At 48.6% G+C, this 24,709-nt stretch overlaps 10 protein-coding genes across 10 annotated transcripts; 6 read left to right on the forward strand and 4 right to left on the reverse strand.

Moving 5' to 3' along the window:
- Positions 1-23: 23 nt before the first annotated feature.
- Positions 24-907, forward strand: N7469_000899 (uncharacterized protein; the record flags this gene model as incomplete). The annotated part of the gene is made up of 2 exons (XM_056639819.1): positions 24-78; positions 366-907. The coding sequence occupies 2 exons, from the start codon at positions 24-26 to the stop codon at positions 905-907; spliced, it is 597 nt and encodes a 198-aa protein (XP_056505576.1).
- Positions 908-3,160: 2,253 nt separating this feature from the next.
- N7469_000900 (uncharacterized protein) lies at positions 3,161-4,351 on the reverse strand (the record flags this gene model as incomplete). The annotated part of the gene is made up of 1 exon (XM_056639820.1): positions 3,161-4,351. One exon carries the CDS (start codon positions 4,349-4,351, stop codon positions 3,161-3,163), a length of 1,191 nt encoding a protein of 396 aa, XP_056505577.1.
- Positions 4,352-5,359: 1,008 nt separating this feature from the next.
- On the reverse strand, positions 5,360-6,718 carry N7469_000901 (solid-state culture specific protein; the record flags this gene model as incomplete). Its single annotated transcript, XM_056639821.1, has 1 exon — positions 5,360-6,718. The coding sequence occupies one exon, from the start codon at positions 6,716-6,718 to the stop codon at positions 5,360-5,362; it is 1,359 nt and encodes a 452-aa protein (XP_056505578.1).
- An 809-nt stretch (positions 6,719-7,527) lies between these two features.
- Positions 7,528-9,502, forward strand: N7469_000902 (class I adenylate-forming enzyme family protein; the record flags this gene model as incomplete). The annotated part of the gene is made up of 5 exons (XM_056639822.1): positions 7,528-7,846; positions 7,908-8,647; positions 8,710-8,804; positions 8,868-8,989; positions 9,057-9,502. 5 exons carry the CDS (start codon positions 7,528-7,530, stop codon positions 9,500-9,502), a joined length of 1,722 nt encoding a protein of 573 aa, XP_056505579.1.
- Positions 9,503-10,108: 606 nt separating this feature from the next.
- On the forward strand, positions 10,109-10,967 carry N7469_000903 (oxygenase MpaB family protein; the record flags this gene model as incomplete). Its single annotated transcript, XM_056639823.1, has 2 exons — positions 10,109-10,192; positions 10,248-10,967. 2 exons carry the CDS (start codon positions 10,109-10,111, stop codon positions 10,965-10,967), a joined length of 804 nt encoding a protein of 267 aa, XP_056505580.1.
- Positions 10,968-11,516: 549 nt separating this feature from the next.
- N7469_000904 (uncharacterized protein) lies at positions 11,517-11,852 on the reverse strand (the record flags this gene model as incomplete). Its single annotated transcript, XM_056639824.1, has 1 exon — positions 11,517-11,852. The coding sequence occupies one exon, from the start codon at positions 11,850-11,852 to the stop codon at positions 11,517-11,519; it is 336 nt and encodes a 111-aa protein (XP_056505581.1).
- Positions 11,853-12,398: 546 nt separating this feature from the next.
- On the forward strand, positions 12,399-13,017 carry N7469_000905 (uncharacterized protein; the record flags this gene model as incomplete). Its single annotated transcript, XM_056639825.1, has 2 exons — positions 12,399-12,461; positions 12,526-13,017. 2 exons carry the CDS (start codon positions 12,399-12,401, stop codon positions 13,015-13,017), a joined length of 555 nt encoding a protein of 184 aa, XP_056505582.1.
- An 804-nt stretch (positions 13,018-13,821) lies between these two features.
- N7469_000906 (putative ubiquitin conjugating enzyme E2) lies at positions 13,822-14,894 on the forward strand (the record flags this gene model as incomplete). Its single annotated transcript, XM_056639826.1, has 3 exons — positions 13,822-13,824; positions 13,878-14,207; positions 14,262-14,894. 3 exons carry the CDS (start codon positions 13,822-13,824, stop codon positions 14,892-14,894), a joined length of 966 nt encoding a protein of 321 aa, XP_056505583.1.
- Positions 14,895-16,080: 1,186 nt separating this feature from the next.
- On the reverse strand, positions 16,081-20,387 carry ssdA (mRNA-binding translational repressor SSD1; the record flags this gene model as incomplete). The annotated part of the gene is made up of 5 exons (XM_056639827.1): positions 16,081-16,120; positions 16,177-17,180; positions 17,245-19,843; positions 19,887-20,214; positions 20,288-20,387. The coding sequence occupies 5 exons, from the start codon at positions 20,385-20,387 to the stop codon at positions 16,081-16,083; spliced, it is 4,071 nt and encodes a 1,356-aa protein (XP_056505584.1).
- A 2,471-nt stretch (positions 20,388-22,858) lies between these two features.
- N7469_000908 (putative RNA export mediator Gle1) lies at positions 22,859-24,481 on the forward strand (the record flags this gene model as incomplete). The annotated part of the gene is made up of 2 exons (XM_056639828.1): positions 22,859-23,665; positions 23,723-24,481. 2 exons carry the CDS (start codon positions 22,859-22,861, stop codon positions 24,479-24,481), a joined length of 1,566 nt encoding a protein of 521 aa, XP_056505585.1.
- Positions 24,482-24,709: the final 228 nt, after the last annotated feature.

A 24,709-nucleotide genomic window follows, 5' to 3' on the forward strand; every position in this document is an offset into this window, starting at 1 on the left:
AGCTCACGCCAACAGGGCAGTGCATGTTTTCTTGCAAGCCATCTGCTGGCGCCCCCGGCCACGCTGGAAGATTCCTAGGTTCCCTCGTCTCTCCGTGGGAAAAGCGATGGAACAAAAGTCAGGCAATATCATCACCGTGGAAAAAAAGCCGAAATTCATCTTCAACTTGCGACTCTGATGACACAGACACAGACGCAAGAAAAAATCCCTTTTTGGGTCTCAAATTCCATGGCGAAGAGGCAGTCTAAGATTCTCCCCGATGTGTTCACGTCATGGATGGGTTCTGTCAAGCCAAAATCGCCGACAAGTCACCCGGCAGCTGATACCTCCGAGCCTCGAGATAATATCAAACGTTGGGCGCATAGTGTCTCTTGGATTCCTCTGGGGATCTCACGCTCGACAGAATGTCGATGCAGGGCCTTTCCACTCCAGTCAAGATTGGATGAGCTCCCGGCTTGCTTTCGCTAGAAACGACTGCGAGAAACTACTCGCCAAGTTCCGCACCGAGGAAGGACGCGGTGATGATAGGAAGAGGGAAATCATCCAAATTGAATCGACTCAGGTAATCATATCGAAGCTCGAAGGATTAGTTCATCGTCTCTTCCTCCGGACCTCTCAACTTCCAGAGCCCACAATGATTACCCATGATGACCTCAACAACCATAGTATCATGGTCAATGACAATGGGAAGCTGATGGGTGTACTGGACTGGGCGTGTGTGTCTGCACTGCCACTGTGGAAGGCTTGCTATTATCCTCGATTTTTACAAGGCCCTTCGCGATTCTCCATCTCGGACATCAAAGTGTACGAGGAAATTGAGTCTGAATCAGACGAGGAAGGCTTTGGATACTTTAGTGATTTATGCGAATGGGAAACGATAATTTCTACGACAGATATTCATTGCTGAGATGAAGGAAATGGCCCCCGGGTGGGTTGATGTCTTCAACTCGAGTCAGCTTCAGAGAGATTTCGATGCTGCTTTGCAGTATGTTCATAATGGTATGGCGCGCGAGGAAAGTGAAGAATGGTTAGATGAAGTTCTCGGCGGAAATTCAAGCCCACAAAGTCTTCGTGATCGGCTTGGTCATTGATTTTTGATTACTCGTTACTAGCATGCCTGCTCCTTCATTGTTATGAAGCTAGAATTATTTCGCTGGTTTAATTATCGCGCAATGAAAATTAACCGTTTTCTCTCTCTCTTTTCTTGCTGTCTTCAGTTCACTGGAAATAGAATATAAAACCGCTCTTCCATTTGATACCACTGCATATCTAACCATTTTAGCATGGTACCGTCTGGTAGACCAATCTCTTTATACCGGTCTACTTGCATACTGACGTATTCCATACTGTGGTAGGTGGTGCTCCTTTTCATCGTTCCTTCCTAAATGGGCTCATTCACTCCAATATCAAAGTCGTTCCTTCCTTTCCTGCCATCTATTCACTCACTCATTCACTCACTTCCTTCTTGGTTTATTTTCCATTCTTCTCCTCTATCCTCTCCTCGTCATCTCTGCTCCTCTCATCCTCCCATCCGTCACCTTCCTCTTTTCATTCATCATGTTCTCTTCAATCATCATCTTCTCTCCAATCATTAACCTCACTTCAGCTACAATCTTCTCATCACTGATCAAGTCTCTCTCACATCATCTCAGGACATTAGCATGTACGTCTGAATCTCCCCTCAGGAGTTTTCCATCCATCTCTCGATCCATCCACCTAACGATGTTTCCACCAGCCATCCAAAATGCCTAGCATCGCATTCCACGCTGTCCAAAGATTCATCGACGACCTCACTGATGACCATCTAACTATCCTCTCCCCAACGGGAGGTCTGAGCCGCATCATTGCCGATGATGACTTTGCGCTCATTAGACGCAATATAAGTTCACAAGTCAAACTAGCCAGCTTCAAAGACTAACATGATCATTCTTGTATCTTAGATCACGACCCACGGCCCAATTAACCACAACGTTCAGATTGGGGCGAAAAGTAAAGCCAGGTTCGGATCGACTTACGATTGTCTGTCGGGAAAATGCATCGTCAAGGTGCTCGTGCCCGTCAGTGTAGAATTGACTGCTGACCAAGTCCGCGAGGCTCTAAGAGCCAGCATCCATCCCGGAGTTTAAGGGTCCGATAGCTAAAGGGTCTTACCTGGCATCAGCGTGAAGGCGGCGGTTGGATGGGTGGGTGGGTGGGTTTCTTACTCTGAATGATCTACATTTATCTTTCTCCAGTTGATCAATGAAATATGGCGGGGAGAGTTTTCTCCGGATTCTTGGTTCTTCCATGTAAGATTGATAGTACTGGTAGACAATAGACTACAATTTGGGCGCAGCAAACCACAGTAAATAACACAACTGGTTTCTCAGTTCGAGACCAAGGACTAGGCTATCTCGATGGCTATTACTTTGTCATGTCTCCAGTCATAGGTTTGCATCTCATGGCATGCTGGTTTGATGACAATCGAGTAAACGCAAAGCATCAACTAAATTCAAACAAAAACTCGATATTCGAGACGCAGAAGCCAACGGCGCATGCCTCGTGTTTGACCACGACAAAGGGGACACACGCATAATCACGTATGCTTTCAAATCTTTCCTGTTTTCAGAAAATTGGTACAGTTTTCAAAGACATCAGTTCTTTCTAGATGCAAACTTCCTCAATACATGCGGATATCTTGATTGGAAAATGCTATTCGGAGTGTTGAAATGATGGAATCCATGGGAAAAGCATAGATGAATTCTACATATAACTAGTGTAGTGGGGGAGTATCGGCCTGCCTGCCAGTAGGAGGATTTATGTAAGGGAATTGGCTTAATTTGGAAGGGAGTTTATATACATTCACTTAGATAGTATCTTTAGCATCACACGGAGATCAATTACACGAGTTCCAGCCTATTCGAGAGAGTGCCAGCAGTCAGCCCTAGTTGGGGTGTTGTTTACCCTCATCCTTCTGCCCCATTCGGCCTGCACGTACCGACCGTGCTGCCTCGAGAATCCTATCCCGTTTCACTGGGTAGGTGCGCTATCAATTCTTCGATGTAATCTAGATCTCTGATCTCACATGCATCTATTCTCGAGCTCTTGTAATGTTTATAAAATTATATTAGTCGAGAAATCTATGGTAAATATGTGTTCATCGAATCTGACATATCGGAATCTAGGCATACCGTGGTGAACAAGTCTCTACTGCCCTTTTCTTCTCGTCCTCTCTACTGGCAGTATCTCTCCATTTCTGACCATGAAAATAGATGAACCACAGGATCCCAGACGAGGCTACCCAAACCCCGCTAATGATACTCCCAAACCAACCAAACCCTATCGAAGCAATTGCAGGATTGATACCGGCCGCCACACCAGCCCCTGGCAAACATTTGAATATCGCCATTGCTCCTCGTACTGTTCCCGGCTTATATGCTTCAAGGTCCCCAATCAGCGCAGAAAGCGTGTTTGTCGTGCCAGTCATTGCGTTTCCCAAAAAGAACAACAGAACTAAAGGACATGCGATGTGAACATTGACAGCCGCCGCCCAGCTATAAGCTACCGTAAAGATACAAGCCACATAAACTGCTGGTAAGACAATTTGCAATCGAATGCGTTCAAGTGGGAGTGCTCTGAGCTGCGCCTTGGTTTGCTTGTTAGATTGTATGTCCAAACCAGCTTTCCGGCCAAGACGTCTGAAATTCCAATCACCCAAAGATCCAATGCTCCACCGGGCTGCGATAGCTCCAGTCGCCCACGGAATATAACACAATCCCACTTTGAGTGGATCCAGATGGTACTTTTTTCCCAGTACGACAGGAAGACTGATTTCGATAACAGTCTGCCCCCAGCACATCAGTGACCAGCAGAAGATAAGAAGTCCCACCTCTTGGTTCTTCCAGAAGATCTTAAAGCAGTCCAGAATCCTTGGCGGGCTGGTGAATTTTGTCTTGGTTTCATAGTCTGGTCCAGTCGATGAGTTCTTGAAGTAAAGAGGTTTGTTCCACGCTGGAGGGGGTATACTTCCATTTCCAACAACTGCACGGCAAGTCTCCCGAAGAAGAACGATGATCATTAACGTGGATATTCCGGAGCAGATTGTCAGAAACCAGAAGATACTTCTCCACCCCAATTTATGAGTTAAGACACCTCCAATGATCGGGCCTGTGGATGTCCCGATGGTGCTTCCAATTGTAACATAAGCTAAGTATTTTCCACGCTCAGAGCGAGCAATGATGTCGACTACCAACGCAAATGTGGATGTAAAGGTACCGGAACATCCGATACTCTGCAGGCAACGCAGAAGCATTAATCCAACGAAATCATTTTGACAGGCCAACCCAATGCTGGCGATAACGCAAATGCTCATGCAAACAAAAAGTATCGGCCTTCTACCCCTCCGATCTGAAAGGCTCCCCGTGGCAATGGGAGCTATACCTTGCATGATCTGGCATAGAATTAGATGCAATCTCAGACGTAAGTTCCGAATCATGTCGACGTACCATGTACGATGTGATAGTCAAATACATCTTGCTGGAAGAAACGTTCAAATCTTCCGATATGGAATTCAATGCCGGATAGTATGTAGTATTCGCGAAGAAAGCACTTGCATTTATTGTCGCCACAATTAAGATTGTGCCTTTTTTGGCTCTCTCTGAGAGAATGGTGTATGGCGTTGACGTTGAAAGTTGGGCTGTTTTCCCATCATCGCTCGAATCACATTTTGATGGTTGTTGCATTTCCATCTCTCCTGGCGGGACTTTGGTCTCTGTTGATTTTCTTTCCATAATTCACATCTGCGGCTTTGTTCTCTCGATGGAGGGTTCGGATCATCAGACATGCAGTAATCGTCAGATCCTCTAGGAGAGTAGAAGCGGACCGACATTCGCTTCCTCGGATATCGAAAGTTTCGAATCGTGTAGGATGAGATGCCCAATTTTTCCTTGCTTTGGATTGATCATCATTGGAATTCCAGATGAGATCTACGATGGATGATCCTTGCGTATTGATCTTCGCGCTACTCACGGAGGGAGTGTAACTTTCAATATGGCAACGATCGGCCGTACTTTTTACCTTCTTTCAAGGGGCTTGCCTACTGTAGACTCGGAATATGAGCTAATCTTGGGAGCAAATTTGAACTTTCAAGCTTTGAAACGCTCATGCGTCAGCACATTCCAGAGACTCACATCGTCTAACTTGAAATCACCAGACGGGAATCCCAGTCGGGATTCAAGCTAGAGAATGTATGAACGTTCGTCTACTCGATGAAATACTCAACGGTCCAGGAATCTCATATTATTCCTATTCTATGGTACCATGTACCAAAAAGGTCATTTTGAAATAGTTTTGCCAATTGTAATAACTCGTAATCAAAACCTCACTTAGATGAACCCATCGCGTGTTCCCGAACTCGTTCAAGCAAACTCCCAGCCTCCTTATTATCGCGTCCTCCAATCATCACAACCCCATATCCCATTCGTATTGTCTCCTCATAAGCCCATCCAGTAATAATAATTTGTCCATCTCGGATTTCCGTGGCAAATGCCTTCTCAAATATGTTTCTTGGATACGGGAAGAATCCCTTTTCTATGACTGCAGTGAATAGGTCGCGCTTTGTAAAATGCCCGGTCACCAATCCAAGGCAGAATGAGCCAGTGATGCGAACATTGAGGTCTATGATAAACTGATTTCCAGATCTATCAGTGACAACATCAATACCAGCTGGCCCGTGGTACCCCTTCGCATACAGGAAATGAGCAGCCTTATCGACAATTTCCCGGTATCTATGACTGAGCTCTGTTTGCTTCCGATAGGAGATTGAAGCTCCGATCCAGGATCCTTTGCCGTTCATACTTTGCTTGCAGCAACAGATGAATATCGCACGGCCTTTCGGTGTCACAAATAGTGATATGGCCACAACCTTCCCAGATATGTAGCGCTCCAGTACAAGAGAGCACGGATTCAAGGAGTGACTGGCTTTACTCAATCTGGAGAGCATTTCTGGGAGGCGGATAGCGAGGATCTTCTTGATTTGTGCGAGGCTATCTTCGCATGACACGATGAATGTTCCTGTGCCGCATGATTGTGGAAATTTCGCGACGAAGGGAATGGGCTGAGTATCAAGCTGCTTGATCATGCGAGCAGCTTCGTCCACAATTTCCGAGCTGTTATGAGCTTCGTCATAGCTTAGGAGCGTATCAATAACCAACGATGGTGCAGTTGGTAGGCCAGAGTAAATTAGACCTCTTTTCGAAAGAACCTCGTAGTGTGTCTTTCGATCAACGTGATGTGGTTGGCAAGATAGACAGTCAAGGGGCCGGACCACGGCAATCGAGCCGCCTTCCTCTAAATAAATCTCGGAAGGGTTTGTCGCGAAGCTCAATATTGGTCGTTGACTCGGTTCGAGGTGACAAAAGGTCTGTTTTATCTGAGATTGGTCTCTGGAGATCTCGTCCCAGTGAGGATTTATTGAATCCACCGCAAGGATAACCACCGGCATTGGCCCGGACAGAAAGCCATATCGCTGAGATGTCACCTTCAAGCGTAGGATGCCTTCAGGACTTGCAGGGTCCACATCGGATTGTTGGAGTGCGGAGTGGTAAATAAACTCGGTGGATTTGGATGATCCCGAGTCATTGACACAATATACCAATGTAGGGCAGGCCTTCTCTGAACTATCAAATTCGTATAGATCCTTTAAAGTGAAATCAAGAGAAACAAGTGCTTCGGATGTCATTTTAGTTCCAGAAGGTTGGCTCTGAAAATTCCGATGATTGTGCCGCAGTCTGTATTCATTAATAGATTGTCAAATTCCGATCCCGAAGTATAATCGAAGGCTTACGAATCCTGCATCGACGAACGTCTTGCGGATGGAATGCACGATGGCGGGTAATCAGCCACTGGACGGTCGTGACAATTCCAAGCAAGATAGACCTTTTTGCTTTACTGAAGCCTTCAGGGAGGTCTGAAGAGCTTCAATTGATGGTATAGTTAATGTTTTATTGATCCGGCTACCTGAGCAGTGAGGCATAAGGACCTCAACTACTCAGCAGTGCAAAATTCCTTCATTGCGCGAGACATTGCTTGTCAGATAAAGATGGAATATTCTTCAACGAGTCCAGTAGACACGGGATCTTACAGGTATACTTCATTTATGTGGCTGATCATGCCTGTGATCAAGGTTCTCTCCAATGCCCTTTTTTCTCGTATCGGTGCATGGGCCCCGATCATCAAGCCTGCAATTGGGAATTTCCAGTGGCTAGCGATTTCCTTCTAGTTGTCGCCTGAAGAAGGAAAGGGATGTTATTAAGATTGGTTGACAAGCTGTTTGACCTTGGAAACACTAACTTAATACGAATACTGAGACATTCTTATGCGCGTCGTCATCATACGAGTGTAGAATGATTCCCGACTACTGGAGACGAGGCGACACTCCTTCAAAGTTCAAATTCAATTGAGATCTCCTCGACTACTGGGAATTATCTGGAATGGAAATCTCTGTCTCTTGCAATCCCAGTACTTGATCTCCTTTTATCCCCCTCCAATATGAAGGTTGATCCGCCAGATATACATTTCCCCAATGATCCCGTTCTTGCCAGACTCATTGATGCTGCTCGTCAGACTTCAGCTTCCAAGAAGATAATATACGATGAGCTAGGTTTTGAGAAATCATATTCAGACCTACTTGGTGATATTGTCCAGTTGCGCGAAGCACTCTTTGCACATTTCCCATCATGGGTGGTCTCCTCAAGTGGCAGAGTGGAGGAGCTAAATACATATGTTACCGTGAGCTCTCGTAGTGGCTATGAATTCCTAGTTGCCTTCTTTGCCATCAGAGCCGCTGGAGGGGTTTGCGTGCCAATAGGTAATGATAATTGCATTCAGAATCGTGAATTCTTGAGTCCTCGAATATTTACCGAAAATAGGATCTGGTGCTTTGCCTGAAGAGGCTCATTATATGCTTGAAAAGGCGAAATCAACCATCATGCTGGTTGGGCAAGATTGCATTGAGTCAGGTGAAAATATTCGAACTTACATGTGCGAACACACCAAATCAACCCCGTCGATAGTAATACCCATCCAAACCGGTGCCGACTCGGTCCTCGGCACCCACGTCGAGATTGACAATTCTGTTACTCTTGATCCTGCTGGGCCAGGGATGGTTCTTTTCACTTCAGGTACCACTGGACGCCCCAAGGGAGTCGTGCTACCTCGAATATGCTTCGCAGAGCTTCAAGCTGTTGAGCAAGGTAACGCTGTCCTGAATCATCGACCCGGCCATTGGATAGGTGGGGCGAGAAATCTGATCGAACCGGTCGTGACTGGGGGTATCCTTGTTAGCATCGGAGAGAAAGTTAGAGAGTCTCGCGCGGAGGCTGTCTTGCATGCTCTAGCAAAGCACAAGATCACTGATGTATTCTTCACGCCCGCCTTGCTTCGTTGGATGAAGCATCTTCTTACGGATGAAGATGGCGGGTTGTCTACCCGTTCTTTATCAAAATATTCCGGCGCATTCAACAATTTATCTTCAATCAAATGTACCGGTGGGGTTTGTGAATCGTCGACAATAGAGTTCTGGAAATCTCTGACAGGTCTGCCATTTGAAACTACTTATGCTGGCACGGAGATGGGAGGAATTGCGTGTCGAAGTCGTTCCAATGTGAGGGTAAGTATCCCCCAGGTACCACTTTTTTGTTTACCCTTGCAGGCCTCTGATGGTATTTGAAGGGATCTATTGGGTTGCCATTACCTGGCGTCAAGGTAAGGCTATCAGAAGGTCATCGTGGAGAAATTCTAGTTAAGAGTCCGAGGATGCTCATTGGGTGAGTCTTGATGCAATTCAGAGGTCCCAAATTGCGATGATGATGCTTACCTCGGCTTCAAAGATATATCAGCGATGAGAAAAGTTCAAAGAACGCCTTCGACTCAGAGGGTTACTACAAGACCAATGACCTAGCTGAATACAAAGATGGCGAATACGTCTTCCGTGGACGATCGAACGCCGACTGTAAGTCCATACATCCACGCTGTCTTTCACTGAGATTCAAACGAACATTCTGACAATGCAATCCCAGTTGTTCTTTTTCAGAACTATCGGTTCTCAACAATTCCTATTGAAAGTCTTATTCTGGATCTACCATATTTCGACGAAGCCTGTGTCTTACCCGTGCCAGATCCATTTTCACGACAAGTATGCGCCGTCGTTGCCCGACTAAATACGCAACATCTATTGCCTGAGCGACAAATAGGTCTCTCTCAGATCAGGAAGGATCTATTGGAAAGGGGCATGGCAGTTCACATGCTGCCTATCCTTTTGCGAGTACTCGGAGGTGATGAAGTCCTTCCGCGTACGACATCGAACAAGCCTATGAAGCGAAAGATCGCCGAACAGTATTTTGGATCGATGGACGGGCTAGCGCCTATTCAGCTTCCAGCATGTGTGGAGCGCCTTGATTTACCAAAAGCCAGTAACGCTGACATCAAACCTTGGGACTGGTGCGGTATGCAGTCTGCTGGTTGAGCATTGAATGTTGAATCTATATATGTCCGCACAGAGTGCATAACCCATTGTGTTCTATCATAGAATCTAGGCTGACATGGATTTCAGCATCACTTGGTGACCAAAATCGAGTAGGCTGTATATATCCTCCTGATATATATTAGTGATAGTATCACTTACCTACACTCCGCCTTTGAGATGCTCACTCTGGAATTTTTGCATACTTCGTAAATATGAATTGCTAGAGGGGACCACTTTTCTAGTAACTTTTTAGTGCCGGACAGGTGGAGTGGCGGGATTTTCCGGCATGTGACAGCCATTTGGAGGGGAAATTCAGGATTCAAAGGGACTTAGAATACCACAACGGGGTATTGATCAAAGGAAAGCTTCTGGAATAGAGCTGGGCCTAGAATCTGCTTCATATGCAAACGCAACTTCAAAGATCGGGTTCTTAAAAGGGCTTAATTTCCAAGTGTATCCCGCGATCCTCGGTCCGCGGCATCATCAAAGGCAGACCTTGATATAACTATCTACATAATACATGCACTCTGCAGCAGTGGAACTTGAACACTTTGACGAGAAGCAGACTCACAGTAGCTGAGAGGTTGTATCAAGTTTCTATCCATAATGACAAACAACCAGAACACGTCCGCTGCAAGCACGAACACCACCATATTCCAGACAATCACGGAACCAAAAGAACTACGAAATGTGGTGGAAAATGATATTTACTTACTAGGGGGGACAAGTCGCTATCCTATGCCAGTTTGCACACCCAGCTTTGGCCAAGGGTAGCTTTAAACACTCCAGCTTCGCGACACGGATCCCACAACGTCTCCGAAATACCGCGCGATTCCTTAACGCTGCTGTATGCGGCACCCCCGAAGAGAAAGCCGCCATCTTCTCCGTGATTCATAAATACCATGCCAGAGTCAAAGGCGAAGATTACGATGCCAATGATCCCGAGCTACATAAATGGACCGCAGCAACTCTCTTCTTCTCCATCATTCTCGTCCGCGAAACCTTCTTCGGGAAGATGTCCGAGTCAGAAATGGAATCGCTCCTCAAAGAATCTGCCATCTTCGGTACTTCGCTGCGCATGCCGCCGGAAATGTGGCCGACAAATTTGGCTGAGTTCTGGGAATACTGGAATCATAATATCGAGACGTTAGAGGTCACCGACATGGCGCGGAAGTTAAGTCGAGACCTGCTATACCCAATCAATCTGCCGCTTAGCGTGGCTGCATCGATGCCTCTCGCCCGAATTATCACAGTGAACTGGCTGCCAGAGCGTCTAGCTCAAGAATATGATCTTCATCCCACGCCTGCAAGCCGGGTGGCTTATCAGGCGTTTGTGGCGTCTACTCGATTAATGTACCCGTGGATCCCGCAGAGTATCAAGCAGCGACAGCATGATTTTTACATGGAGGATTTAAGAAAGGCGGTTCAAAGGATCAAACAAACGGGTCATTGGGTTGGAGCTTAAGATTAAGGGTAAACCTTCTGGGCAGGGGGTGTACGTGGCAGAAGCGAAGCCCGGAAACGGGCAAGACATAATGATACCTTTCGAGTTCACACGATCAAGCTGTTATTTAGTATGCTGCACGCAATGCCACTAGTTATGAATAGCAGAAATAGTTATCCAATAGTAAATTTCACGAGAATAAAATGCTCTATATTTTGCTGCAATTTTATGTAGATATGGATAACTAAGACATCTCTGTCCCAGCTACAGGGTATCATTCAAGACATGTCAGCGTCGATCCAATCTTTCGAACGGGGTTGTCCGCAGGAAAAAGTGGAGCTTAAAACGAAAATAAAAGCAAAACGAACACTTCTTTTTTTGACTAGCCCTGCATGCTGTTGCAGCGAAGAAGGGTCAATTAACACAACTTTGCAAATAAATCAACGCCTGACCCAGTCAGGTGAGCGGGCTTCGACGATCGTGAAAATCGATCCCGGATGGCGCAACCGAATACAGCATGAGCGGAGGCATCAACTCGGTACTCCTGGAAAAAGATCAGTCCATAAAATATCAATGTGATGTCTCAGGTGCCGATCGCGCGCAAGACGGCAGAGTGGCCTCTTGTCTCACCCGCGCCACTAAGATCAAGAATAGGTCTAGCCTCTCAAACAGCTCAACATCGGACTTGGGACCGAGGAAGTCAAATGTTTGGATCGTCGGTCTGTGTGTGGGTCGACGGGGAATGGCTGGCCACCGAGACTCGTATGCCTCCACGCGGTCCACCGGGAGGTTACCCCGGAAGATTACAGTCAACAACCGCAGCATCAAGGCCCAGTTGACATCTTGAACAGTTGGGCCTGCAATAATCCCTGCCAGGGAGGGGGGGCCTTGCCACAATTGCCACATTGCCAGTCTTTCCCCAATTCAGTCGGGATAGAACATTTTTACCATCAACAAACCTACATGGACAAAGTACTTTTCAGGCCGGACAACGCCACTACACCCGCGAATAGATGATGGAGTGGGGCGATGCTAAACTTGGAAGCAAAAATCAAGTCAACTGCGTATCAGAAAAGGTCTAAGAGAAACAAAGCAGCAGGGTAACGGGCTTACGTATCAAGTGAACACAGCAGCCAGCCGGTGTGACCCCCAGACCAAACCAAAATAGCAGGCCGGTGCCGACCTTGCAGATCCAGCGCCGCACTAGAACCTGCAGGCCGGGCAGCTTGCATGCTGAGTGGTCCATTGACGAGTCGCTAGGCTAAGCTGAAGCCATTTCAGGGCCGATGGCGGCATATAAGACTGCCCTGTCTCCTGTTGTTTGTTGTGGTCGAAATCTTCTTACCCCAACACTGTCGTTCATCTGCCTTGATTGATACTTTCTACTACTACTTAATACATACACCCTACCTCTAATATCAACACTCGTTACTGTTGACTTCAACTTTCACAATGCGTTCCTCCGTCGTCTTCGCTACTCTCTCTGCCTTCGCCGTTCAGGGTGCTATGGCCCAAGTAAGCTCTTCACTCAGCTAACTCCCTCCATGCAGGTATCGTTCCCTAACCTCAGAGCTAATAGAGCAACCCGGCCACTCAGTACTTGACCCAGACCAATGCCGACGGTGTTGTGACCGGCCAGCCTGTCGCTGTCACCAGCCAGCCTGCGGTCGCTACCTCCCAAGAGCCTGCTGCTAGTATCCCCGCTGGTCTGACCTCCGAGCCCTCAGGTGCCTCTGGATACCCTGGTGATGTTGGTAGCTCCACTGCTACTAGCTCCAGCGGTAGCGCCACTGGCTCTGGCTCTGTTCCCTCCGGCTCTGCTACCGGATCTTCTTCCGGAAGTGCCAGCAAGAGCCTGGTCACCTCCACTCGATCCAAGTCCTCCACTGCTACCTCTACTGGTACCTCCACCGACAGCACAGACTCCTCTTCCACTGGCTCTTCGACTCGTACCTCTGCCTCTGGCACTTCCACTGGTGAAAGCTCTACCTCTACCGGTGCTGCTGCCACCGCTGGCCCTGCCGGTCTCGGCCTCGTTGCCGGTGTTGCCCTGGCTGCTTTCGCTCTGTAAAGGAGTCCATTCGAGGAACTTATTACTTGCTGCGGGTGCAGCTTGAATGCGGACTCGATCTAGCATGACTGAATGACTGGGTCGAGACGGGATATGAAAATGCGAGCGAGATATTGATATTCTTTTTTCTTCCTTTCCTTTGACACTTATTTTAATTATGGGGGACATGTAATCCATTATCTATGAGCCCTTCAAGTTGGCATCTTCCCCCGTCTATTACAGCGAATGGGACAGCATATTCCACGGTGTTTCCATTGCGATTCTTCCTATCTTTGTATCGACTTTTGACACTTATACGATTAACTTAATCCGTGGTGAATCTACTTGAAATACTTGCAACCACTTATTTCTCTCCCATTATGCCCCTGAAAGACCTCCGTAAACACAGGACAAAATTCAGTTGTAGTTGCAGACGATACATCAGCTCCACCTGCATCAACTCTAAATAAATGCAGGCTGTACAAATATCCATTTTACAGTCTAGATCAATATATAGTTAGTATGTCCAATATACTCAACTCCAACAGATCAGCATGGAATGTAGGGCTCAATGCACATGTGATGTCTCCACTCAGCCTTACAGTATGTTTAGCCTCGTTCCTTCCTTCCTGCTTTGACAGACCCTGTCCCTTCCCAATTAGGAAATGTAATTGAAACGCGTCGCGTCCACGCGTCTCCCAAATCGGGACTAGCGTCGGACCCCAACTGGTCGTTGAAGTAACCAGCTCTGTTTGTTTTGTGCAACATCCGACTTCAACAACTTCATCCCATATCACCTTTGATTAAGTGACTGATACTGAGACCATGGTACTGTACTTTGTACACTTCTTGCTCACAAACTTCCACTAATACACTTCCAGCCCTCTAATTTACGCCGGCTGGCCGCCGACCATGCTGCCCTTCACCATGAACTGCCGCCGTATTATATGCTGCTCCCAGATGATGCTCAAGGCGCAGACGACCTCTCCCAGTTAGCAATTCTTTTATCTGGCCCACCTGGAACTCCATACTCGCATGGTCTGTGGCGATTACATCTAAAGATGCCCAGTGACTATCCAAAGAGTCCTCCCAAAGCAACGTTTCGGACCAAAATCTGGCACCCCAATGTCGAAGAGAATACGGGTGCAGTCTGTGTGGACACATTGAAACGTGATTGGCAATCAAAATTGACTCTCCGCGACGTGCTCGTAGTAAGTCATCTTTTTTCATTCTCAGTTTGGAGTCGAATTCTGATATTCCGCCAGACCATCTCATGTCTCCTCATCCACCCCAACCCGGACTCCGCCCTCAACTCCAACGCCGGTACTCTTCTCCAAGAGGATTTTCAAAGCTTTGCCCACCAAGCACGACTGATGACCTCCATCCATGCCCCCATCCCACCAAACCTTGCCACCGCAGTCCGGGAAGCCAAATACAGAGGCGAGGACCTGGTCTCCATCTCCGAAGAGAAAGAAGAGACAACCACCCACCGTCCACGCAAACAACCTCGTCTCAACACCGGAACGACCATGAAATCAACTCGCAGGGCACCCATCCAAGCTCCAGCTCCCGCTCCGCCTCCACCTCAAGACGTGAACATGAGTGACAGCGAAAACGAAGACCCCGCGAGCGCAAGCAAAGAAAACAACCCCTCCCTCTCACCAACACCCGTCCGCCAAACACCCCCAAGTCCGCGCAAAGCTCTGGGTAAACGGCCTCTCTCCGTCATGTCAATTCAATACCCAGACGACCCAGATACAGAAATGATGATCATCGACACAGACGAAGATCAGGAATTTCATCCACACCATAAATACTCCTCATCATCCGAACAAAACATCTGCGCAAACACAAACCACAACACCCGCGCTTGCACCCGCTCTCAATCCCCCCCGTAAATCCCCCAAACGTTCCTCCAAATCAAAACAAACTTCTACCCCCGCCCCCCAAACAATCCCACCTTTCCGATTGCGCGATGATTTACAGATCTACGAGGACGTGCCAGATCGAACCGTCCCCTCTCCCAATGCTCGAGCCAACAATCCACCTCCAAGCCACGCGTTCAAGGCACCCAATAATGTCTCCATGCCCTACACGGCCCCGATTCAGTCCAAGGTTGCGAAGAAGGTTTCTTCAACGCGGAAGGGTCTTCATAAGGCGAAGCCGAGAATAGGGGTGCGAAGACTTTGAACGCATCATCCGTGGATACGGCAGTTCATTGGAGACTTTTTGTTCTTTTTTTTTTAGTTTCTCCTGCGTGCATGGGTGCGGATTGATGGATGAAAGCGACATGATACCCTCGTCCTAGGTTTTATGAGTAGTTTCGCATAAGGGAATATTGCATTTACTGGATCTGAAGCATTTTGATATCTACCAAGTTCGAATTGAAATAATCGAGATGTTGGGTTGTCTATTCAAGTATATAACAAATTGGGAATTGATTATAGTCTACTGTATCCATACAGGTGGTATGGATAGTACCCAGTAATACTTGCTTATCTTGATATTAATATACAGTTATCTAAGAATGTCTCGTCCACCGACTCTACTAGTATACAGATGTAGAAGCCAAGAATGAATATGTAGATACCTGGATTAATTGGACTCCTCCGGAACTATCGAGCGACAATCTTCCCCATCGAATCTCTCTCGCTATGACATGGCATGGAAATGCCTGAAGCCCAAACCAAGTAGAAGAGGACCGAGAAACTAGCCTAAGCGTGGAAAAGTTCCCTCCGGACATTTCAAATGCTGAAAAGAAAAGAAAAAAAAACAACAAACAACCGCTGCACAGGTTACAACAAAAAAAATAAGTATATGAGCCCCGAGGCACGTCGAAGAATTGGCGAATTCGGGGATTTGGATGACCACTGTTCATAAAAGACAATGGGAAATAGGAGTACCAAGACAATCAAGTGGAATGTCTGATAAGAATATGTTCGATCCGCGCGTTGGGGTGAGAATTATGTTCGTGGGTTTCACAATTACCCATTAACAGACACTTGACGACAACCCAGAGAATCTGCAAGATATGCATGCAATGATATTTCTCAAGGAGAATATAACCACCAATGAGACTACCCTTTACAGAGCGTAGGGGTTGACGGACCGGACAGTGAGGCATCTGAAACATATTGTTAGTGACTCTTGAGTAAATCGAAAAAGGCAGAGGGTTCTTACGGTGGGCTCTTGCTCAGATCAGTCTTGAGAATGATAGGGACACGAGTCATCTCAGTAACATCCTGGATGAATTCTCCGTCCTCTTCTCTCAGCTTGAACAACTTGAGGTACTTCTCCTTGTTGGTCAGTTTGTTCTCAGGAGCATCGCTAGTGCTGGAAGCAATCTTAGGGTCCGAGCGGGTTCGGTGAGGTGCTTGCTGAAGGTGACCATTACGGGTTGGCGATGGCGGCATGCTCTGGGTCGACCGGTCAGCCGAGTTCAAAGAAACACCAGCAGCCTGTTCAGTCACCTCATCGACATCCTCATCGTCGTCATCGAACAGGGCATCGACATCATCCGCAGACATGGTGCCGGTCTCTGTCTGCTTACGCATGGCCTCGTCACGCTCGCGAGCACGCTCCTTAGCAGCCTCTGCTTCACGAGCAGCCGCCGCCGCCTGAGCAGCCCGAGAGTTGGCAGGCTTGGGGCGCTCATCTTCAGGAATGTAAGCAGAGGAAGGAACACCCTTCTCCCAGTACAATTCAAGTACACGGGAGTCTTTGCGGAATTCTGCCTTCTTGAGAGGCAGCTGGTCACAGTGCACACGCTTCTCAAAGCCATACTCGGGAATAAGAACATCAAAGGCGGACTCGTAGACACAAAGGACGATACCCTCGCTGATGAGATCACCGCCGATCTCGTGAACCTTTCGGTCCATGTTACGGCAAGCCTCGATGTGAACACTCTGTTCCTGTGCATTGTGAGCCGAGTCCTTCTTGTTGTTACACAAGTCGGCCGTCTTGTTCAAAGACTCAATATCATCAGTGAATTCAATAGCGCCTTCGGATAGGACAGCTTCGAGCTGACGGTGAACAAGCACATCGGAATAGCGGCGAGATGGGTTGGTGAAATGGGTGTAAACGGGCACATTGAATGTGTAGTGCTGGCGCTGTTCGTCTACAGGACCGGAACCGACGAAGTACTTGGCACGTTGCATAGCCTTGCTCAGGAGCGTTTCCATTCCCTAGATAAAAATCGTTAGCGAAATCAAAAAAAAAAAAAATCATAGAATTGAATCATCGACGTACCTTGCGGAGATCAACATCAGACACCTTGCACAGAGAGCTCTGAAGGCTTCCACTGCTGGAGGCATCAAATTCGTAGCCTAGACGGTTCATCCTCTCGACAAACAAAGTAAGGCGGCGAGGGTTGGGAGAAGATTGGCGACGCAGGAAGGCTTTGTCGGGAAGGGCGTTCGCCAGCTTGCGCGCGACAAAGTAGTTGGCCTGGCGACTAAGCTCCTCAACCAATTCGTGGGCCGGGCTGGAGTCAAAGATATTGTATTCGACGGGCACATTCTCATCGTCAAGCTGCTGGAACAAGCGCAAAGATGGAACATTTGGCACACGATTTCCGAAACGAGCATCACGGAACTTGTTAGCAACAGCGCTAAGGAGTTGGATGTTCTCGACGGAAACACTTGAGTCTGTGGAATTTGATTTGCCGGTAATGACAGAGTTGGCGGTCTCGTAGCTGAACCGGCCTGCACTCTTCACAATACCCTTGCCGATCCACACATCGTCATCAATGGCACCGGTTTCAGGGTTGGCGTGGAAGACCACACTGACAGTGAGACGATCCTCGCCAGGAAGAAGAGAGCAAAGCTCGTTGGAAACACGGGGTGGAAGCATGTTCATAACACGGTCCACCAGGTACACCGCAGTGCCTCGCTTCTTGGCCTCACGGTCCACAAGAGAGTTACCCTTGACAAAATGCGCGATGTCAGAAACGTGGACACCGATTTCAACCTTTCCATCAGCAAGCTTCTTGACATGGAATGCATCTTCCAGTGACTTCGTGTTCTCCGGATCAATGGTAAAGGTGGTTTCTTCACGGAAGTCTCGTCTAGAGGCGATAGATTCACCCTCATTGGCGATAGTCCAGTCTTCCCAGCCGATGCTCTTGGTGACAGCATCTGAGAAATCATCAGAGCCAAAGTTGTTGTCACGGAGCAAGGCATCGGTTTCGACACGTAGGTCTCCCATCTCTCCGAGTTGCTCGACAAGAGTTCCGAACGGATGCAGGGACGTGATGGGCCAGCGCTTAATCGATGCGACAAAAATGCGGTTGGCATAATCTTGGTGCTTCTCCACAAAGTCGCGGGGGGCCTGCTCAGTGGGAATGGCGATCAAAGGCACACGCTTATCAGTAGGCTTGAACCAGACAATCTTGGGCTTATCTTGGTGGCGGTCCTGGTGACGACCGTGGGCGCCATCTCTGGCTTGTCGCTCAGCTTCCTGTTTTTCTTTTGTGGCCTGGCTGCTCGGGCGCAGGAGACCCAATGTTCCGGAAAACATCTGACCAGCGATACGCTCGACGACGGCGACGACGTGACCAGCATAGAGGGGCTTCTGCTCATCACTGATTTCATCCTCCTCAACAAGGAGAAGACTCTGACCTTCAACCTCGACATCATCGTTCTTCTTCTGGGTGGGACGCTGACGGAGACTGCCACGGCGACGGATGCTTCCATCCGGACCAATTTCTTGCTTGTCGCCACCATTAGAGTCAGATCTTCCCAGCTTGTCGTTCCCAGCATTGCTTCCAGAACGAGCATCGGTTATATCCTTGCGCTTCTTCTTTTCTTCTTTCTCCTTCTTCTGAGACCAGACCTCATCTACGTCCAGGAGTTCAACTGCGACAAAATCGCCCTCCAGGGCACGATTGCGGTCCTTGCTACCGCAGATGAAAATGTCGGCATCCAAATCCGTAGTGGTAACATATGCATCGGAGCGGTTCTTCTTGTTGACACGTAGAACACCAGCGACAAGCTGGCCGTTACTGATGAGGGCCGGCAGGTTGGCCTGCGGCAGATAAGGAGTGAAAAGCGTCTTGCGCTGTTGTTGTTGCTGCTGTTGCTGTTGCTGAACCGACAGCTGTGGTGGTGCGTGTTGACTGGCCTGGAGACCACCACCTAGGGCCTGGCCATTCTGTTGCTGCATGGCCTGGAGTTGAGCAAGCTGAATCGGGTTCAATTGCTGGTTACCGGCGAACATAGGAGGGGCCATAACAACCCCCTGGGGCAGTTGGATGAGTTGAGGCTGGCCGGGATATTGGAACTGGCCAATGGATCCCATTGACTGGTTCACAGAGCCCCTCGAGCGATGACCAGGCTGGAAACCACCTTGCTGTTGGCCGAAAGACTTCTGCTGATCTTGACCCTGGTTCTGGTTGTTGGGCTGGCGCCAGTTACTGTCAAAGTTTCGGGATCCAGAACGAGCGTGGCCACCGGTCTGGCTGCCCCGGCGTTGACCTTCAGCTGAACCACCATCGCTAGGTGCTGGGAACTGGAATCCACCTGCACCACGTCCGGAGATGGACCCGCGGTTGCCGCCAATAGCCATGGACTGGCTGCGGCCATGACCACCAGCGCGCAAGTTGCCAGCGCGCTGCATACCCAGACCCTGTGGAGCCGGGGACGCACTGGAACCGGGCTTGTCGTCTGATGAGGCCCGGTTTTCTGAGGATGCTCCACCAGGAGAAGGTGCAGGGAACTGGAAGCCAGAGGCAGTTCGTTTCTGCTGAGCAAGCTCAGCCGCCTTCTTAGCCTCAGGCAGGGCGAGGGAGTGACGACGTTGGTGGCCTCCGCCGGGGGGGTCCTCCACGACCGCGTCCGTGGCCGTTGTTCTCGTTCTTCTGGTTTTGTCCTTGCTGGTTGAACTCGGCATACCCAGAAGCTCCAGAGGATGGTGCAGGGGGAGGACCCATGGCCAGGCCGGGGAGAGCGGATTGGTTACGACGGTGTGAATGCTGGCCGGGCTGATTCATGGGAACATTAAGTTGCTGTCCCTGCTGCTGCTGTGGCTGCTGCGGGAATTGGAAGGCATTCACTTGGGGGTTGACACCACCCATATTGCCACCCTGTTGGAAAGCGTTAACCTGGCCCAATTGCTGGGGCTGCAACAATCCCATGTTTACGTATTGTTGGTGTGTAGCTGCAATTTGTTGTTGCTGCTGCTGAAGCAGCTCAATCTGTTGTTGAATGGCCAATTGTTCCACTAGACACACGGTGAAATTTAGTTTCTTGACCCCTTTTGATTTGATGAAGGGTTAGTTTGGGAAAGAACGTACTCATTAAAGGAGTCAGCTCAGAGGGACTTCTCCGGTGAGCGATATGGAGCTTGCGCCCAGCGGGGCCGGGCACCCCGGACTGGCCGCCTTGTTGATCCATGGTCCTAGATGAAGATCGGCAATTGAATGACGAGTGTAAAATGCGAGTAGACGGAAAGGATCCGGAAACAGGAGAGACTGGTGTTGCCGCCAAAGGCAATCGAACCGAGTTATTCAGATCGCAAACCGATCGCAGGTAATTTGGTATGTGCGAGGACGACTTTCAACGCGAATAAAAAGTGGTGAGTTTATACTGAGCAAGCGAACGACAGGATTAGCGGCGACTTTTGGAGGAAAGTTTCTGAGATGAAAACAAACAAAAGTAGGGGAAAGTAGAAGAGAAAGTGGGAAATGTAGTGTCTAAAGAGCGAAGGAGCTACTTAGGGTAGGTGGGGTGGGTTGTTAGTTGCCAGACTTGGTTTTCATGACGGGCAAAGCTCCAAAACAACGAAATTTTTGGGAAAGGCAGACCTGAAAAGGGAAAGAAGGAAAGACTGGGGGGGGAGGGATTGGGGAGGGACGATGGGGCAGGTGGAAACGACAAGGCAGTAGTCAACCGCATGGACGTGGAGTGCGGGAAGGACAACAAGACCAAAGCAGAAAGGCCCTTACCTGCAAAAGACACTAAGGACAAGCTCCGAAGCCTGGCATTCCAATATGACGTCTAAGCTTTGTCCAACGTGGGATGAAATTTGCCAAAGGCCAACGAAGCGGTGAGAAAGAAGTCACCGACCTAGACGTCGAGAGAAGCTCCGACAGTGGTAGTCAATTGCAGACTTAAAGGCTTCCGGGGTGGAGAAAGGCCCTAGAAACCGAATGAAATGAACGAGACTCGCTCGATTCGAGAGATATAGGAGTTGGAAGGACCGGGGCGGCGGATGACGTTGCGGTGCAGAAGAACGCACGGCGACGATGACCGAAGCAGGAATAGGCGTGGATGAAATCGAAAAAGGACAGCTCAATAGTGAGAGCCGGCGGGGTCTAACCTCGAGACGATGAAACAGGAAGCTCTTGAGCTTGCTGGTCGGCGAGGAATGCCGGGATTTCAAGAAAACGGGCAATTATTAGTCGCACGTCCTCGAAGAGAGTGACAACTAGAGCAATGTTGAGTAGATAGAATCGACGATGCAAGCATCGACCGAATCGAACTGAAGGAACGATGAAGAGAGAGGGGGAAGAGAAAGATGGGGGAGAAGGGAGGGGGAAAAAGAAGAGAGAGAAGAGAGAAGAGAAGGAAGTTCGAGGAGGAGGGGGAAAGGAGAAGAAAGAAGGTGATGATGGGATCCATACAGCACGGGTGTGGGGTGTATCCATTCTGTATTGTATTTACATTACTATCAGCAGAGCCTGGGATTGGTGTAAAATACAAATAAATACAGGTTCATACACGCTGCAGAACACCTCCAAGGCGGATGCGGTGGATGATCTCCATTGCCCACCTCATCATCCATCCCAATGCAGCATCCAAATCCGTTATCCATCCCGAGAGATTCCAGTCATGGGAAACAAAGTATCTTTGTATGTACTGCTGCTTGAACTAGATCACCCTTTAATCACATTGGCCTCCGAAAAAATTAGGGTAATGAGTTGGCGCTATTAGGGCCATTAAAGCTGGAGCAACAGATTCGCGCTAAGGGATTGGTCCGAGTGGCTGCCACAGGGTTGGGTGATAGTGGACTCCTTCTGTGAAAGAAGACAGGGTCCCCAATCGACTTGGATACAGAAAAAAAGACTGATAACCCGCATTTGATTCGCATCATCTCTGGTCTTTACTGTACTGTAGCTATCCAAACTGCCCTTCAAGCTCAGAGTATAAAGTGGATGAATGATGCTCACCATGATGCAAACCAACCAGACTTGATGGTGGGTCCAGCTGACTCATCCGTAATTTATTTTGCTGCTTCGACTTCCGCCATAAACACCTTCTTCGCTGGAGCTGCGCCGTATTGCTGAGCTGTGAATGGGATAGAAAGAAGTCAAGGTCTGTTAATCACTGCACTCTTCCAATCCTCATTCACTCGCACGTTTGTGTTTCTGTTCTCTACTATTGCCTTCGCGTAATGCCACCTTCACTTCTGCCCAAAGCGCATTTGCTAACCTTACTCGCTCAAGATAGCTTCACTCCCACCTGTCTACATTTTTCTCGTGTCACTCCCTTATTTATACTACCATTTTTGGTGGTCAATCGAATCACCTGACCTTCTTTTGTTAACGTGGACGGTGAATTGGCTCACTTGGACCACGACGGATAACATCATCATCCTGATCACTCCACACATCTTCGGTCACGAAGTACCGTTCCGGCGCCATTGAATCATGTCCTGGGTTCTTCTCATGTCCCCTTGAATCAATATCTTTTACTTCTATCTTAGCTCGGGTTTTCAAGCTACCCTGACGATCTCCGCTATTCGTCTCGTCTTGTTTTCCTGCGCAGCTCAAACTTTCCTTAATTCGCTATTTTGCAAAGCTCGGGAGTACTACATCCACGCTCTTCCATAATTATCTCATCTCTCTCGGTCCAACACTGCAAAAATGACACGGCCAAAGATCCATGTTCCGCCCTTGGACAGTCCGTCGAAACAACTCGTCCTCGAACTAGCGCGGGACTTCGAGAACGTGAGGCTCTTCAACGAAGATCTCAAAAAAGTCAAGGAATACGAGATCAACGCCTACTATCAAGACCTTGATCGGGTCGATCGTGAACGGGAAGCTGCCCACACAGCTGCCCTCGATGAAGCCGCTGCTTACCACGAACAAATTCGCCAACAGGCCGAGGAAACATTACAAGAACATATTCGAGTGGAGGAAGAAGAGCGCCGAAGGAAGGAAGAGGAAGCTCGCCGAGAAAAGGAACGTCTCGAGCGTGAAAGGGCCGAGAAGCTCCGTCGTGAGCAAGAAGAAGCCGCGAGAGTCGAGGCAGAACGGCAGGCTAAGCTAGCTGCTGAAAAGAAGGCTGCTGAAGAAACCGAGCGGGCTCGCAAGGCTGCTACAGAAGAGAAGGAACGCAAAGAGCGCGAAGAACGCGAGCGGGCAGATGCAGCGAAGCGCAAGGAAATCGAAGCTGCCCAGGAAGCCCAAAGGGTCAAGGAGGAGGCCGAGCGTCAAGCGCAAGCTCAGCAGCAGAGCAAAATCGGCGCCGGCACATTAACCCCTGAGGAGATCCAGCTACACGAGCGGTATCTTCAGCTGCATAAAGATTTGAAGCAATTCCGCAAGTGGCTTATTGACGACTACTCCAAGCAGAATCCTGCGTTCAAAAAGACAGCAGGTCTGATGCGTCGGAATATTACGAAATGTGTTGGACAGCTACGTGATGGAAAGGGTACCAACAAGAAGCAGGTAAGAGTCTTGGTTCCTCATAGATCACATTTTTCAGACTCTAACTCGACCGGATAGACCCAAGATATCAAGGTAGAGCTTGAACAAGCCTTAACCGTCAGAGAACCCACGGTCGACCTTCGGAAATTCCTCGTCTCTCCTCCCGAGAGCATTGCGCAAACAGAGCAACCTGTGCCAGCGCTCCTCATCTACGGCCTTCATATCCTTTCGAAGAAGTTAATCTCCGGTCTCATCAACGAGGCATCCGTTCACCCATCGCACGCTGAACCCATTGGTATCATCGCAGCTCAAATATTCTCCATGCAAAACTTCATGTATAACGGGATCCACATGTCAGATATCCTTTGGGCAAAGATCCGATTCGTCTGCCCCGCACTATGGGGATACAACGGCAACCCCAAAACAGAAGCAGGCCGTGACGCACTCGGCTGGCGTCGCGAATTAGGAAGACATATCAGCGAACAACAACATCTCGACCGAATGACAGCGATGGGTGCCGGTTTCGCAGCCATCACCCTCCGCAATTTCGGCAAAGCTCAACGTCAAAATCCATTTCCCAACACAATATTCTGGAGTTCTATCCAGAAACTTCTCGCCATCCCCGTCTCCGAGATCACAGACACTCATATCATGCTAATTAAGTCAATGTTGTATAACTCTGGAGATCGCATCATTGGTTTCTGGGGCCAGTTTGGCGTTTACATTCTCCATAGAGCGATTATTGATTTGCCCGCATCTCTCTCGGAGTCTATGTCCGTGAGTCAACTGAAGATTCTTCGGGACATTTATCGAGATGAGAGACATATCATTTTTTGAGTTTCTCCTCCCACGTCTAATTTGCACAATAGAAAATGGAGTTTGGGCAAGGATTACTTGGTTCACTGCGGGTTGGCGTTATGGGACTGAACTTGGGCCTATCATTTACGGGCTGCTGCCTCGATGGATATGAACAATATGAATAGCGAATAGTGGCATCTTACTCCATAGCATTGGTGTTTTGTGTCTATCTAGTAGATTATGTCACGACTAAGTAGTCATGACAAG

The sequence above is a fragment of the Penicillium citrinum genome, assembly GCF_028827155.1.
Source record: "Penicillium citrinum strain IBT 23319 chromosome Unknown utg000001l:1.0-4955037.0:1.0-4956770.0, whole genome shotgun sequence".
In the NCBI taxonomy this organism is placed as follows: Eukaryota; Fungi; Ascomycota; class Eurotiomycetes; order Eurotiales; family Aspergillaceae; genus Penicillium; species Penicillium citrinum.